The sequence below is a fragment of the Sebastes fasciatus genome, chromosome 7 (genome assembly GCF_043250625.1).
Source record: "Sebastes fasciatus isolate fSebFas1 chromosome 7, fSebFas1.pri, whole genome shotgun sequence".
NCBI classification, from domain to species: Eukaryota; Metazoa; Chordata; class Actinopteri; order Perciformes; family Sebastidae; genus Sebastes; species Sebastes fasciatus.
In genome coordinates this window covers 34,766,749-34,784,779 of record NC_133801.1, presented here as the reverse complement: position 1 = coordinate 34,784,779, position 18,031 = coordinate 34,766,749, and the positions used below count along the sequence as shown (strand labels likewise).

The 18,031-nt window shown below is 40.3% G+C and overlaps 1 protein-coding gene across 1 annotated transcript; it reads left to right on the top strand.

Moving 5' to 3' along the window:
* Positions 1-972: 972 nt before the first annotated feature.
* Positions 973-18,022, top strand: ddx6 (DEAD (Asp-Glu-Ala-Asp) box helicase 6). Its single transcript, XM_074640452.1, has 14 exons — positions 973-1,130; positions 1,859-2,502; positions 2,613-2,676; positions 4,088-4,192; positions 5,756-5,885; positions 7,938-8,084; positions 9,348-9,442; positions 9,582-9,704; positions 9,809-9,937; positions 10,210-10,326; positions 11,615-11,678; positions 13,409-13,510; positions 13,640-13,819; positions 14,790-18,022. Exons 2-13 carry the CDS (start codon positions 2,294-2,296, stop codon positions 13,813-13,815), a joined length of 1,461 nt encoding a protein of 486 aa, XP_074496553.1. The 5' UTR covers positions 973-1,130; positions 1,859-2,293; the 3' UTR covers positions 13,816-13,819; positions 14,790-18,022.
* The last annotated feature ends 9 nt before the right edge of the window (positions 18,023-18,031 follow it).

Genomic DNA, 18,031 nt, shown 5'->3' with positions numbered 1-18,031 from the left:
GTAGTTAAGATAGTGTGATACTATAATGTACCCTATAGGTAGTTAAGATAGTGTGATACTATAATGTACCCTATAGGTAGTTAAGATAGTGTGATAGTATAATGTACCCTATAGGTAGTTAAGATAGTGTGATAGTATAATGTACCCTATAGGTAGTTAAGATAGTGTGATAGTATAATGTACCCTATAGGTAGTTGAGATAGTGTGGTACTATAATGTACCCTATAGGTAGTTGAGATAGTGTGATAGTATAATGTACCCTATAGGTAGTTGAGATAGTGTGGTACTATAATGTACCCTATAGGTAGTTAAGATAGTGTGATACTATAATGTACCCTATAGGTAGTTAAGATAGTGTGATACTATAATGTACCCTATAGGTAGTTAAGATAGTGTGATAGTATAATGTACCCTATAGGTATTTAAGATAGTGTGATACTATAATGTACCCTATAGGTAGTTAAGATAGTGTGATAGTATAATGTACCCTATAGGTAGATAAGATAGTGTGGTACTATAATGTACCCTATAGGTAGTTGAGATAGTGTGGTACTATAATGTACCCTATAGGTAGTTAAGATAGTGTGATAGTATAATGTACCCTATAGGTAGTTGAGATAGTGTGGTACTATAATGTACCCTATAGGTAGTTGAGATAGTGTGGTACTATAATGTACCCTATAGGTAGTTAAGATAGTGTGATACTATAATGTACCCTATAGGTAGTTGAGATAGTGTGGTACTATAATGTACCCTATAGGTAGTTAAGATAGTGTGGTACTATAATGTACCCTATAGGTAGATAAGATAGTGTGATAGTATAATGTACCCTATAGGTAGTTAAGATAGTGTGATAGTATAATGTACCCTATAGGTAGTTGAGATAGTGTGGTACTATAATGTACCCTATAGGTAGTTGAGATAGTGTGGTACTATAATGTACCCTATACTATACTATAGGTAGGTACATGTTGATTTGAACTGGAATCAGCTGATCGGTGTGATGGGGGCGGGTTCAAATAGGAGTGGCAGCCATCTTGAACGGCTGCTTGACTCTTTCATAGTCAGCTAAAACATAGAGTCCACCAGACAAACAGCGCAGACGGAACCGGCTAGTTCACTTATCAGAGGTAACTGCGTGTACATCCAGACTGCTTCTACTCCTGGATAGTTGTCTAGCAGACAGCCCGTTCTTCCCTGGTGACTGTTACAAGCAGCGTTAACTGCAAATGTTCCTTCGCCATCGTCAGCTTGTTAGCATGCTAGCAGAGCTAGCACGGCAGCGAGCCTGCTGAGCTGACAGTTGATGCTGGATGTCCCGTCTTGTCCGTTAGCTAACACTGAGGAATGTGTCAGGTATTATTTGCACCAGCGTTATGTCATACCGACTGAATGAACGTAGTGTGAATCCGGTATCGTAATGGTGCTGACCGAACCAGCACAACGTTAGTACGAAGCTAAAGCTTCATGTGCTAGTTAGTTAGCCAGATGACGGTAGCTAACAGCTAGCCAGCGTTAGCTTGGCTCCCTTCTAGTTGGTTGGATTTGACAGACACAGAATGCTCCTCGTCACTCATTTGTTCACATATTTATCCATTAGTCTCGGCAGAGGTGAGGTAATTGTACAGATGATCTATTGATGGGACTGACTCTCCGGATGTTAGCACGGGTTAACTAGATCTCATTACTAACCAGCGCTGCGTCGTTAGGCCAGCAATCTCCTGTCCCAGTTCTTGATCAGCTAAATGTACTTGATCAGTCTCCTCACCCTCCCAATACAACACATTGTCTTTAGCCTCACATCATCCAGTTGTTCTCCTGGTATTCTCTGTCTAACTCTTGGTCTGGTGTGTTTCAGGGTTGGAGGAACGTGAGAGAGACGTGAGAGGACGCAGCGGCTCAGTGCAGCTCAACAAGATGGCTAGCTGAACGCTAAACAGTGTGCCAGTACTTGACAGCTAGCTAAGCCCTCCCGATGTATGCTTTTCCATAGAACGATGGCAGATTCCATCTATGCTAAGCCCTAATTTGCTAAAGAAATCCACGTTTAGAAGATTTCTAAAAAAATTCAGAAGAGGAATTTGTTTTTGTTGACACTTGATGTCCTAGAAATTGAGGAACCTGCCGAGATAAAAAACGATTTGGACAATTTACATTTGGATCATTCTTAAAGTCTCAAGAAGGAAGGACAACCTGAAGTGTTGAGTGGTCCCAGCAGAGTGGACTCACTTCATCTAGAGACTGTTAGAGATTTTATTGCTATTGGAACAGAAAAAAATAAAGCGAAGTAAACATGAGTACCGCCAGGACGGAGAACCCAGTGATTTTGGGCTTGTCCAACCAGAATGGACAGCTCAGAGGCTCAGTGAAGCCTGCTGGAGCACCAGGTGGAGGTGGAGGTGGAGGCGGAGGAGGCCCTCTACAACAGCAACTTAATCAGATGAAAGGCACAATCAACAATGGTAATTCCCAACCGGCCCCTACAACTAACTCTGTCATCAAGTAAGTTATTCAATACTAGAAAACCAAGAATGTTTTCTCCATGTTGGCACAATTATTACTGTCAATTCTTTGTTATGCTTTTTGCTTACATTAACTTAAACCCACCACAGGCCTGGAGATGACTGGAAGAAAAATTTGAAATTACCCCCAAAAGACATGAGGATGAAAACTTCGGTTGGTACAAGATAGTTCTCCTTTTATTTAGCTGAAAGTCATTGAATTTGGAAGTAGAAATTGCAGATACCTGTTTTTCTTCTGCTTTTGACAGGTCCTTTTGCTAGTTATGACATTGTTTTTAAACTGTGTTCATTATACACAGCAGGTTCTGTGATTTTGCTGGCCTTCCAACAGCCATGCTAGCAAGTCATGCTAAGCTTGGCTATTTTTATGAAGAGTAGGACTTTATTGTACATACTATTTCCATAAACAAGGTAAAAAAAAAGTGTCATGCAATATACGTGCACTGTTAACTATTATGTGGTAACCATGTATTTGCTGTTATGCCTGGGTGCTTAACTATTAATATGTAATAATTTATATAAAGTACATACTTGCATGCCACTGTTATACTCAGACAAGCTAATAAAAACCTTTTTAAGGCGCCGTACACATGCAGTGCCTTTTGCACGCTCGGATTCATTGTTGTGGCAGGCGCACTCAAACAAGGGAACGCTGTCGTGGCGCGCAAGCGTTCCCTTGGGCATGCTTTTCGTTTAATTTTTTTGTTTAGCGTTAGTAGTAGTTCAACTTTGGAACACTGCAGCGTGCACCGCATGTCATGTGACGAGGAACAACCAATCACAGCCGGCATCGTTTCTTTCTTCCATCAATATCAGTCTATGGTACATATATAAATATATAGAAGATAAGTAAATAATTTTTGTGAAGGGCTACCCAGAGCTTTATGATCTGTCCCACAAACTATTTTACTTGTTTCACCCTTTCCGTCCAAGAACGTCCCAACCTGAAAGGTAAGCAAACTTGACACAGAGAAATCAAGCAGTCAAGCTACTGTGAGGGATTGACAGCGCTGGAAATCCATTTCTTTGTATTTACTTTGTTTTGTTTAGTCAGTGAGGCTTTTACTGCCAAATTACCACAACTTCGTCATCTCAGCGCACAGGTTTTGTTGCTTAGTAACGGCAGGCGCAACAGTAGCGCAACCTCCGAAGCACCTTGCATAAAAGGATGAAAACGGCACAGCTGGTGTTTTCCATGCATTTTTAGACGCGACATGTGAACGACCCCTAAGTTTTCGTCTTCATTAGAATTGTTGCAGTGGTCCGATTAGTGTTAACTTTGCTTGCTTCTACTCGAGCTCTAAGAACAAGTTGATACATGACTGTGCAATTAACAGATTTTAGTTAATAAAAGGTTTTATTTCTTTGTGTAGCTGATGAGAGAGCAACCGATGGTCAATTAGTTTGAAGAAAAGCACTCGGTTGAGACTTGGGACTACTTTTTTTTAATATAACCTTATCCCCTTTTATTGTGGGACATAATTGATAAGTTTAAAAGCCCATGATCTTGTTTACATCTTGTTAACCACATGCTAATTATTCTGTACTTTTTCTGATGATTACAGGACGTGACTGCAACTAAAGGCAACGAGTTTGAAGATTATTGCCTAAAGAGGGAGCTGCTCATGGGAATCTTTGAGATGGGCTGGGAAAAGCCATCTCCAATCCAGGTACATTCAGACACAACTCAGATTTGATCCATTTTGACAGCTGGACAAGATTGAGAGGTGTCTCTGTGCTTTAGGAATTGCATGTTTTCATAATTGGAGAGTTGGGTGTATTTGAAAAATCCTGGCAGTCATTCCAGTACCTTGACTTTGACACGTTACCAAAATGTTCTTCGATACCTTTGCTAAATTAAAATAATATAAAACACTACTTTTATTGGGTCAGCCTCTGATTGAATTAAATAACTATAATGTCTTACTAAAACATAGTGTAGGGGTTTATGTATAAGGAATTGTAGTTCCTGCGTCTAGTTCAAAGTAATCTTAACAGTTGGGATAGGGCTGCTCGATTATGGCAAAAATCATAATGGATTATTTTGGTCTATTGAGATCACAATTATTTAACACGATTACTCATTGACTTTGGAATCATTATGCATTTAAAAAGAAAATCTATTATAAAGTTTCAAGTGGAGATGAATCGGTCAACCAAGTTAAGCTGGTTTACTAAGTGGCTTTCCACTCTAATGAACAATTACATAACAAACATGACAAATGTAAGGTCACATTAGGCAGATAATGTCTAGTGTTTGTTTTGGAGAAAAGTTTTATTTTGTGACGGTAGTTTTGGAATGCTAATGTTGAGCCGGTAGCTAGCTTGCGGCAAGTTATGTAAACAAACGCTATGACGTGGGCTTCAGAATAAAGTAGTGCATTCAGCGTTTATTTTCTTAGTGACCCAGTCTTTGAACGGTCTGAATGAGACAGCAGAGGAGGAAAGACAGGTGATCAGAGAGGGGAGATGGGGAGACGGTAAGCTGCAGCTGGACTCAGTGCCTGTCAGACGGCTCTTTCAGTGTCACTGTAGCCAGTGCTGCAGTACTGATCTCCGTTTCAGCGTCAGTTTATGAAATGGACTGTTTCGTCCTTGGCTTTAACATTGTAAAACACATCTTTACATCCAGGAAAAATACAATAGTGTCCCCTCTTTTGCCCCCTCTAGAGCGTCATTGCGAAACGTAATGTAGCACAATAATCTAATGTTGATCATCTTTTTTTCATAATTGTTGGAAGCCAAAATCCTGATTGAAATTTGATTGATTTCTCAGCCCTACGTGGGGATTATTTTGAAATCTGGATAGTGTTGGGTTTAAGGTTAAAAACTGGACAAAGTTAGGTTTGGATTTGGTCTTAAGTAAGACTCTAGTAATGCAGCAAATAAGCTAAGCAAAGATATAAGCAAAAGCTATTAGATTGATTGCCATAAAGTTCTGTACGTTCATGGTTCCCAGACTAATGACTTTTATGATCCCTTAGTTCACCGCTGACCCATTCAGATAGACCCCTAATGGCAATGGGCCAATTACCTGGGGGCTGTTACTATTTGACTTTTCATCCAGGCACTCTACATGTTGTTTTAAGTGACCAAACCTTTGAATCGAATGTTTGAATATATTTAGTTAGAGCAGACATAATTTGGTATGTGCCAAAAATGCACTGATTGTACCCAGCCATAAAAAGTAGTATTATGTATGACATTTCTTTCATTACTGCCGTTTTGCACAGGAGGAGAGCATTCCCATTGCACTCTCAGGAAGGGATATCTTGGCCAGAGCCAAGAACGGCACGGGAAAGAGTGGAGCCTACCTCATTCCCTTACTTGAACGTATTGACCTGAAGAGGGACTGCATACAAGGTGAGAAAGCTCATTTTCTGCCACAGTAAATCTCAGAATGTTGTAGGGGTAGAACGGTTCACAAAATTCACGGTTCGGTTCATATCACGGTTTTGGGGTCACGGTTTTCGGTTCGGTACATTTACACATTTACAGTTACAGCGAGGAGGTCATGTTCTGATTTCAACATGCTTTTCATTTATTTGGCAAAAATAAGTTAACAAATGTTTACCTTAACAAAAGTATAGCTTACATAAAGAACATAAACACTTCTTCATTGACAAATCTTAATTAAAAGAATGGGTCTTCTACAGTCATTAGTTCAAACAAAAAATGCAGCTTTGTTATTTTCATATAAATATGATGGAATTATAGACTAAGGCCATCAATTGGCAGGACATAAATTGAAGCATAAACTTAACCAGAACTATACTAAAAACAAACAGTATAACATGCAGTATGTCTCAATTCCCTGATTATCAACTCTTAATTGAAAGATTAGTTTTTCCACTCAAAAAGGTGCAGTATTTGGAAAGGAATACAGTTGGATTTCTGTACCACTGTTATTTAAAAATAATTAATTACTATAAAACGAATTACAGGGATTGTGCTGTTGCCCGTCACCAGTTTCCAATCTGTCACTGCTTGTGTCAGTGCTTCAGAGAGATGCTCACTGTGTGGCTCTCATAAAGGGGGCGCGTCTTTATCTCCCACTCATTCAACAGTAGCTCATTGGTCATAATTCTTACTATAACAGTTAAGGCACTCAAAAACTGACATATTGTCAATAAATAAAAATAAAATCACAAATGTCTGTAATGTAAATATAATGTTCCATCTTAAGGTTTTTGGTAAATCCTCAACTGCTGCTTATGTTAGTTTATACAGGGCAGGCACAACAGAGTTGTAAAGTTCACACGTGAAGGCTCACGCACCTTGACCATATGCTTTAATTCTGTATTGTTAACTGTATTGTGAGTGTGGTCGTATATGCAGCGATAAACACTCTTATAGCATCAGATACTACTTTGGCACAGTGTGAATCTGCAGTGGGAGGCTGTCTGAACGCTGTGGGGGAACGGACTCTCCGTCCAGTCTGCTTTTGTTTCCCTCCGCTAATCGACACATCCGGGTGATGCCGTCGTAAGTGTCCACATATAAACCCGACCTCAGTTGAACAGAGTCTGCGTACAGTTTGACACAAATCATTTTCAGTTTAGCTTGACTATCATGAGCTACTGTGCTATGCAGCGCTGCTACCATTCCTGGTGCGCTGCCACAACTTTCCGGGTAAAACTTGCGCTCCAGAGTTTCTGTTCCGCGCGTGCAAGTAGTCGACATAAACAGCTGTTTGGGTAATGGTGAACCGAAAGGACTGTACCGAACGGTTCGGGTCAAATACACGAACCGTGTCACCCCTAGAATGTTGACACTTCGGCGCCTGGGTTAGCTCAGTTGGTAGAGCGGGCGTCCATGTATTAAGGCTTGGTCCTGACCGCGGCGGCCCGGGTTTGAATCCGGCCTGTGGCCCTTTCCGCATCCACTCTCTCTCTCCCCCCTTTCACGACTCTATCCACTGTCCTGTCATAAAAATGGAAAATGCCCCCAAAAAAATAACTTTAAAAAAAAAAAAGAATGTTGACACTTCGGTCATTAATAATTTTTTCAAGCCAAAATTGAGTTTCCAGCCTTTCAAATGTGAATATTTGCTGATTTTCTTTGCCTTGTGTGATAGTAACTTGGATATCTCTCAAGATCTAATGGTAATTAAATAAATGTTAGTTGAAGACTTATTTTTATGGTTATATTCAAATAGAGCGTAACTGACTGATCATCCACTGTGTGTAAAATGTTTTTCTGTTGGGACTGTTAATCATATCTAAATAAAAGCACTGATCAAGTTGTCTGCAACATTGTGTGTGAAGCTTCCATGCAGTTTCTTCCTCTAATTGTTTTGTCATGATGGTTTTACTGCTTTGCTAAAGCTTTGTTCATGTGTCCAAATTAAGACTAAGCAGGCTCAGGTTTATGCATGTGAGTACACTTATCACAAGAGGATTTCTTTTTTTCCAGCTGTGGTCATAGTGCCCACCAGAGAACTGGCTCTGCAAGTAAGCCAAATATGTATCCAGGTCAGCAAACACATGGGTGGAGTGAAGGTAATGGCAACCACAGGTGGAACCAACCTACGTGATGACATCATGAGACTCGATGAAACGGGTAAACTTCACAAATTTACACCCATTGTTGTCCCCCTGAAGTTGAGATATACAGTATTATTGCGTTGCTTGTCTTCATACTAAATACTGTGATATTACTAAAGTAGTCATGTTGGTACTTAAGCTCTCATTGTAAACCATCCTGTTGGGCAAAAGACAATGAATGCCTGGGTTGTTTTGTTACATAATATTTCAATACAAGCAAATGGAAATCTCGCCTTGTTATCAGGCTTAACTAACCCCAACAACCGAGATCCCGCCAAGTGGTCCCATGGCGCTGGTTATGAACTCGGTACAACCCAGGGTTTCTCAATCTGGCTATGAGCGCATTCACATAAAAGGGCCGATGTTTGCAGCATATGACCAATAACAAACATGAACAAGTCTACTGTTAGCAGAGCGGCATATTTTACAAACCAAGAGCAAGCTATAATATTAGACAAATGCAAAGAAGTTAAACTCCTAATCCAGGCTAAAAGTAAAACAGTTGAAGCTGCCAAATGCAGGAAGGACAGCTGGCAAAAAAAGAGCCGACTGTGTGAATGCGTAAATTAACAGACTTATAATATCCCTGCCCCATCTAGTACACAAATGGATCTAATTCTAATTTCCTTGTGTATGCCATTAAATTAATATGTTGCTTATAGAATGTTCCTTATATAGGGAAATAGTGGTGTGTATGACACTTTTGACCTTCTTTCAGCTGCGTCCCCGACTTGTGGTGTGAAACAGACTTGGCAGCAAATAAAAAATAAATATAAGAACATAATTCATAGCAGTAACCAGGCTTACTTTCATGTCTTATAATCACCCACAGCATACATGAAAGTACCAATAGTAAGTCAATTTCGATCTTCCGATGTCTAACTCTTGTCCGATGGCCTACAGATTCTACATGTGAATGCTGAATCTGGTTATAGGGATTAGATATTGGCAATCTGAGTCTCTCAAAAAGCGATCTCTTCATAATAACTTACTGGCCACATCACAAAACCACAATGTGTGGTGGTTGTTGACTTCTTCTCGTTTAAGGCCATAATAATTATTAACTACACGGTTTGGAGTATCAGGGAACTCGATGAAAGGGGACTCAGTGAAATGTGTTGTGATAACTAGCTAACGTATGCCATGGGTTTGATTTGTTGTTTCTAATATCTCCGGTGGTTCTACCATTATTGACTTGAAATATGGCAGCCAATCAAAATGCCTGCTCTGTGGCAGAGTGAATGCCTGTGTATCTTACATTTATTTATTTATGTTACAGTACATGTGATCATTGCCACTCCTGGGAGGATTTTAGACCTCATCAAGAAAGGAGTGGCCAAAGTCAATCAAGTGCAGATGGTCGTTCTAGACGAAGTGAGTTAAATGGTTATATTTTTCATTCTGTTTGACCCATTTTGCTTTTTCTGAATAAACAAGCGTGACCTTTAACATTTAAGCAGCCACTTTAGACAGCTCTCAATGTGCCTTTCCCACCTGTCCCTCTGCTCAATAGGCTGACAAACTCCTGTCTCAGGACTTTGTGCTTATGATGGAGGAAATGCTGGGCTTCCTGTCCAAACAGAGGCAGATCCTGCTGTACTCTGCGACCTTCCCTCTCAGCGTGCAGAAGTTTATGGTACACATTTGTTTATTCATTTGTTATTGCCGGTAAACAAATCAGCCTTCATGATCTGTTGCACAACCTGAATATAACAACTCCTGTCTTCACCTGCTCTGTAGAATGCACACTTGCAGAAACCCTATGAGATCAACCTGATGGAGGAGCTTACGCTGAAGGGTGTGACTCAGTATTATGCTTATGTAACTGAAAGGCAAAAAGTCCATTGCCTTAACACCTTGTTCTCCAGGGTAAGTGTTGCCTTTATGCACTTCATGATTCCTTCTTAATTGACTTGCAGATGTGTCATAAACAGCTGTAATAACCCAACTTGACTGCAGACTTTTAATACAAATGGCTTTTATCATAAATAAAGTATTTTTTAGGAGTCCATTTTAACATTTTTGTTTTGCATTGGACATTAAAAATGTTTATTGTTGGATACTTAAAACAAATAGCTTGAATCCTCACAATTCAATCATTAATTTCACCAGGATTTACTGCTGTTGGTGCTCTTTTTCAGCTCCAGATCAACCAGTCTATAATCTTCTGCAACTCCTCTCAGAGAGTGGAGCTCCTTGCCAAGAAGATCTCCCAGCTTGGTTATTCATGTTTCTACATTCATGCCAAGATGAGACAGGTCAGCTCAAAGTACTGCTTCAGCAATACCAGCTCTACCAGCTTTAAGACCAAAATACACACAGGTGGTGACGGATGCATGCCAGAACAGCTGCTACTGTTACTTTTGGTGTACATTAAAGTGGTGCATCATGCAGACGTGCATGCACCTCTACTTGTTGCAGTTCACACCAATGCTCTATTTCTGGAGTGTTGCTGCCACTGCCAGTCCTGTTGACATCTGGGTAACTGGACAACATGCACTACAAACAGCTTTTGGACGGTGCCTTATTTGTCATCTACTGTTATGAACCTTTCAGACACAACACGACAGCGGCACCACTTTTCAAATGGCTTATGCCGCGCCATGGCGGTTTTCCGCAGCATCGAGCAAAGTGTTTGTGTGGGCCGCGTTGTGTCTGAAAGTGAATACTAGGGCTGTCAGTCGATTAAAAATTTAATCGCATGATTGTCCATGGTTAATTGCAATGAATCACAATTTTTTTTTTTCTGTAAAAACATTATGAATATTCTTGCTTTATGCAAATGTATGTATATATTTATAACTGGAAATCAATTAACACAACAGTGACAAATATTGTCCAGAAACCCTCACAGGTACTGCATTTAGCATAAAATATATACTCAAATCATAACATGACAAACTGCAGCCCAACAGGCAACAACAGCTGTCAGTGTACTGACTTGACTATGACCTGCCCCAAACTGCATGTGATTATCATAAAGTGGGCATGTCTGTAAAGGGGAGACTCGTGGGTACCCATAGAACCCATTTTCATTCACATATCTTGAGATCAGAGGTCAAGGGGCCCCTTTGAAAGTGGCCATGCCAGTTTTTCCTCAACAAAATTTAGCACAAGTTTGGAGCGTTATTTAACCTCCCTCCCAACAAGCTAGTATGACATGTTTGGTACCAATGGCTTTAGGTTTTGTAGTTTAATATGATAACAATATCTTCATGCTAGCTCTAAACTGAGCCCACTACAACCTAAAGATCGCAAGTTGTTAATGCGTTAAAGAAATTGGTGGTGCTAAAACGAATTTGCGTTAACAAGTTATTATCGCATTACCTCTGACAGCCCTAATGAATAACTTTAATGTATTCACATTAGAGCCTAGTTTTGTAACTTAGCTTGCATTTTACATAGTATAAAGTTTTACAGATCATAACAATAGAGCTACATACACATAACGGTGCTTTCCGCAGCAAAAAAATGAAATGTGTTTAATGTGTACTGCAGAATCCACCACACATGAGGTTTACATCACATCTCTTTTCTGCCCTCTAGGAGCATCGCAACCGTGTGTTCCACGACTTCAGAAATGGCCTCTGCAGGAATCTTGTCTGCACTGGTAAGTGGTAGAGCCACGTGCATGTTCCTCAGCTGCATTTTACAAGTAGCTGTTTTGGTTCCATTGGCAGCTATTATGAGACTGTTCACATTATAAACACCAGACCTGGTCTGCGCCAGCTTGGGTCATTATTTTCCATGTAGAGACTGGTGATGCACGCTGCTCAGATTTGAAACCTTCACCACTGAGCTTATAGTTTAAATGATTTGAATAACACTGTTTGCCACTGACTGTTCAAAGCGTGTCCAATCAGGTTACAGCTGACCTAGATTCTTAAACACTGAGCTTCCAGAGATGTAATATTTGTCTAGTTTAAAAAAAAATGTGTGAAGTGCATGAATTGAAGTTCTTGTTTAAAAGTTATCTGATGACATATCAGTGTTGAGCTGAGCTAATGGTACTAACTATGTGGTTGACAAGCCCAAGTCACCCAAGTGTTCAATCATTGTCTACTCCCAAAACTTTAGAGCCTTACAAAGTTTGATTGTTGCGTTGCATCACTCTGCTTGGTGGGTGAATATTTTGAACTGAAAGACAATAAAAACTGTATAAAATGCATCAGGTCACTCAACCAAGTAGATGCTTTAGGTGGGTTAGTTGATTTCCAGTGCAGTAATATTCTTCTGCGTGCAAGCAGTGTTGTAAAAGCCATAATGTTTTTCTGTCTTTTCCTTACTGTAGAGTACTTTCCATCTGTGACACCAAATCTAGCTGCTGCTGCATTAGGTTGAAAATTAATGCTAAGTGCCTCTGAGATTGTTTTAAAGATCACAGACCAGTAAGTTATGAGAGCGGGGCATGACCAGAACATAAGGGTCAGATTGGCAGGGGTATTATGACACCTGTCACAGCGTGCATCTGTATTTAGGTATATTTTGGCTAGTCTTGCTTTGGAAAAGTGAGCTCGATGTAGAACTTTGAATTGTATTATGTTAAGTTTGGCACATGAAGTACTGTCATTCACTCTTTGTAGAGCACAGTTCCAAATATCATCTTCCATCTCATCTCCTAGTTCACCTGCCCGGTCCATTCTAATCTTTGTGAGGGTTATGTTTTTAAGAGAAACGATACAGTTCTTGAACATAGCCTTTTCGAATTAAAAAGGATCTCCAGCATCTCATCTAAACCTGAGACGGAGGGTATATTTGGGAAGTTGGGGTCATGACACTGAAGAAAATGAGGGACCTGGAAATACCTAAATAAGCTGGACCGGGGAGGCTGAATTTGTGTGATAGCTCATCGAAGCTTGCAAATACAGTTTATGTACATATCCTTGAAATTAGAGATGCCTTGTCTTTGCCAGAGAGAGAATGTCAAATCTAATCTACCTGGGAGGAAAAGGTGATTATTGCATATAGGACTTGTGATAAGGAGTTGTTTGAACCCAAAGTGCTGTCTAAATTGAAACCATATCGTGATGGTGTTGATGACGATTGGATTATCAGTAAAGTGTGGAATGGGAAGGGGAAGACTGGAAGTGACCAGGGCTGTGAGAGATGTTGAAATGCAGGATGTTGTTGGTTAGACTTAACCTAGTCCACAGGTGTGTCCACGTTTTTCCGAACAGAACTCTGTAATGTTTACATCTTATTTTCCGGTTCTAGTGAATCGTGGGTTGAAATAAACAACTGTCTGTTGTCTTGAAATTGTTATTCTGCCCATACTTGGGCGTCTGGTCCTGATGTAAGATATGTTGATGTAGGTTTGATTTCTTCCTTTGTTTCCTCTAGACCTCTTCACAAGAGGAATTGACATTCAAGCTGTGAATGTTGTGATCAATTTCGACTTTCCCAAGCTAGGAGAAACGTATCTTCATCGCATTGGTAGATCTGGTAAGAGCCCATATTGGTAATATTGGCTTTCTAGTGTGCAGCCTCTTCTTTTGTACTAACATTTATATTTTAGGTAACAAACAATAATGATAAAATAATGATTTGAACCTTCACATCCTTAATATCCAGGCCGCTTTGGACACTTGGGTCTCGCCATCAACCTCATCACTTACGATGACCGCTTCAACCTGAAAGGGATCGAGGAACAGCTTGGAACAGAGATCAAGCCCATCCCTGGCATCATTGACAAGAGCCTATATGTGGCGGAGTACCACAGTGAGAGTGGCGAAGAAGTCAAGCCTTGAGCCAGTGAGTACAGACATTGTCGGCCAATACGCACAAATATTTCCTCTTTCAGGATCATTTAACTGCTTTTCTGTTTTCCAATTTTCTGCCTTTTTGATGTTAGTGCAACCATTTTAACACACTGGCCAGGATAAAAGAGATTTCATAATTGGACTGATTATTATGGCAGGCATTACATTTTGCATTACACAGTGCTCTGCTATTGGGCATGCTGGGGGATTGGTATAACTCACTGGCACAACTAAAGGTAAATTAGCCATTATTACTGTCATTACCTTGATGGTGCGTGTCCTGCTGTGCCAAGTAAAATGTCCCCTGTGAGAAAGGTCTGTTACCTTTTTTAAAACATGACAAAAAGACGTAGGAAAATGTGCAATAACAGTCCTTTTAATGCAGTTGTTATTGTGCTCTGACAAGGCTGCATTTTTTTCAGCTTGCAAAGACTGTGTTAAAGCCCCATGTAACGCTGGGTGATTGACCAGAACTGTCCTTGAGCCACATATTAAATCTCCAGCAGCTGCAGGAGGGATACTTTTTTTTCCATTTTCAAGAGTTTTCTGTTGTAAAAAATCAAAAGTAAATCTAGGGATGTCATGATCAAGTTTTTTTGCCCCGATACGAATCTGCGTCCTTTTTTTAGTATTGAGTATCTGAGAAAAGTGGTTTGGAAAAGACATTAGACTTTGCTCCTAAATTAGTGTTATTATAGTAAGGATGGCCTCTGAGTGAGGCGATCCTTGTAACGGCGTTACCACGGTTTTCCATTCGGCGGCTCACGTTACCGCAGTCTTGGAAAGGGATGAGCTGGCGGAGGGGTACTCAGTTGGTTGCAATCTGCAACAACACCACTAGATGCCACCAAATCCTACACACTATACCTTTTTAAAATGGCCTAGACTGTTCTGGAGCTTGAGCTACATAAACCACATTCTATTCAAGCAACTAACTTAATGTCACTCTTCTCTCTTTACAGATCAGTCCATCCTCCATTCCCCTATTTCTTCCCCCCCCCCCCCCCCCCCCCCCCCCCCCGCCCCTTCTTGGAGTTCTCGTTTTATTTTTTTGTTTTTTTTATGTACAGTTTCTGTCCGTCTTCCTTTTTTGGATGCCACCACAAGGAATGTGTATTTTGATGGACGCGTTTCGGAAGAACTCATTTTGCCTTTTTAATAGGGCTCTGTGCTGCACCACCACACCCTGAAGACATAAGCACCGGGAGGAAAGCACGGGACCAAGTCTAAGATATATCAATGCACATCGTGAAGATTCAAATCCACCAATGACACGAAGCCAGCACCAACAACAGACCGCTACACGACGCCCTCCATTCTTCACGTTTTATTTTTGGAAGTTTTAACCAATTTGTATCAAGTGCCTTAACAAGCAGTTCAACTCGTTCTAAAGTAATAACCCGTCATTATCCGTCATCTCACCGATTTCATACCACACATTCACCTAATTGAAAATTTGTTACACTAATTTAATGTCCGACCACGTAGGTGAATACATAACTGTTTTTGGTTGGGTCATCGGTTTGCAAGGAATGGAGGTGATTAGGAAGGAGGCTGGTCTGAATTATCTTTCTGCTGGCTTAGCTGCACTTGAGTCTGGCTGATAAATGAGGACAAACTTGGATGTTCCACGGACAGAGATGCTGGATTTTTTTTTCCAAGAGACAGCCAGACTGTCCAGTTACTTGTGAAGAAGCTTGTGCTTCTAAAAGACCCAGACCCTTTCCTCCGTCTTCAGCATCAGAACACTAAAAATGAATAAGCAGCCTCTCAACACCATGAGGATTCCTGTTTCGGTGGAGTTTATTTGTGGGAACGCTTTTTTTCTTCTTTTTTTGTCCTGTGTTTCACCTTCCTATGGATGGCCATACTTAATTCTACGAGATGTGCAGCCGACATGTGGGGTGCACCTTACACCTTGTGTATATACCTTCATTTTAAGATTGTTTTAAACAAGTTCTAAAGGCTGGCCGACAAACTGCAAAGCTTTTTTTTCTCCCCCCCCCCCCCCCCCCCCCTCCCCCTTCTCTTGTTAGCACTGGAGACGGTTTTCCTTAACTGCCGGTTTGTTTGATCTGCAATATTGGCCTGTGAATTTATTTATAATTTTAGAAATTGCAGAATATATTAGAATTTAAAACATTTAATGTCCTTGTGCATGAAATGTTTTCGAAGGCAGAGTTCACTGATAATCTTTTAGCCCCTTTCAAGTTTGACGGAGTGCAATTCTTCAAAGCTGCACTTAAATCGAGATTGTTTAAATTGTCGCTCTTATTCTCCCGCTACCAGTGTTAACAAGTGTTCAGTCTAGACAGATGGCTTAATGAATTCTTTGTTGTCACCAGCCTTAACTTGTGAAACTGACTCTCGAGACGCACTCTTAAGCTCTCCAGTTATAGTGAGTGTTGTTATTGGAAGAGAAAATAAGATTCTATCATGTAGTAGTACTACTCGCTGCAGTGCAGCTGAATTGGCAGAGAATTTGTTTTCCGGGGGAGGTATTAGCTGTTACGTTATTCTGTGTGCTCTTTAAGCCCAGCTACAGTACTTCACAAATGTTCGAGGAGAAAGCTGTGGATTTATGTTCCCCCCTTTTTTGGAAGAGTGTTAGCCAATGCATCAAAACGAACCATCTGACATAAAATGTAGCAGGAAATCATTCTCTGTGCATTGCAAGTTAGCTGGCTTTTATTGAAACCAGCTAACAAAAGATGCCTCATTTAAAAAAACAAAAACAACCTGAGCAGGTTGGGCTGCACTTACCGCACAGAGAGATGGGTTCAGGCAATAACACTGACTGCACTGCTTTTTTGTACACCCATGCTGCCCAAATGGGAGAGAAGTGTGATGCAGAACATCAAAAAAAATAAGATTGGCACAGAGGGGGAATGGGCATGAAGGATTACATATTACTATTAGTCAGACTGCTTGTTTAAAAAATAACTTGGGCACTGCAGACTGCTGAGTTTATGGCTTATTTCTCTGCCCTTTATTGCTTTGATGTTTTGGGATTGGGATACTTTTTGCATTTTTATGCAACACGACAACCTCATTTTGCATTAAGGTCCTCTGACCACTTCTTTGTTCAGCTAAAATGTTTATTTGCAAATGAGGTTCCCTTTGTTATGGTGAGATGCTCTCCTGAGTGTTCTAATCAATGAGAAGTAGTATTGCACATTTAATTTAAGCTCTTTTTAAAATACGAAGTGTGACAATGTTGATCAGTTTAAAATTCCCTTTTATTTCTCATTGGTCAGGACAGATCCCTGTTCTCTCAGCCCTGTCGTTGCCCCCGAAATACTTGCACATGGAATTTGGCTGTTTCGACGTATGGTTTGGGTGGGAGGGCTGTATTTGTTAAAAATATTCAAATTAAATTAAGCATTCGTTGAGTGAACAGGGATCTAACCGTGCAGGCGCTTGGCAGCTGCCTGTCTCTCGTCAGCCCACTGGCAGTAATCGCCTCAGCAAATGCTTTCAGGGCTAAAATTGACGATCCTTCAAGATTTAGCGTGTCGCTACCTTTTGATGGAATGCTGCGTTTGCTGCCAGTGGCTGCCATTTTGAGAACCTTAAAGACTGAGACAAGAGCATCTTGCCCCAGATTGGGCGCCTAAATTGGAGTGTGTGTAACTAAATTGTCTCATTCTTTAAGTCTTTTTTTAAAATTTGTGGGGTGGTTAAATTAGTGCTCGTGCTGCCCTGATGCACATGTTAATCCTCTCTCGGCATATTAACTATAACACAGCTTTTGTGTACAATCTGGCCGTCCGTCACTTAACCTGTCGAGGAGGATGTGAGAGGAGTCCGTTAGGGATTTCTTTCAAAAACTGATGCATCAGTCAAATAAAACGGGGAGGGGCCTCTGGGCGTTATAAAAACAGGATACGATCTATAGATCCAAAAGTTATGGTAATGGGTATAAAAAGGTTTGAAAAAGTTGCCCTTAGATTTGGATTTTTTTTTTCTCAAATGAAACGTTCAAGTGGAGTAAACCTTATTTAAAAAAAATCTCCAAATTTAAGTGAAGAATTTAAAGCCTGAGTTCATTTTTTTATTTGATGGAAATTTGGTCGTTATTTAATTGGCAGATTTTTTTTCAGTGAAGCTAATTTTACAATGGACTTCAGTTTAAAGGATGTCATGAATATTATTGGATAAAAGATTTGTTGAGAATAAAGCTCACTGAAATTTACTGTGTTTT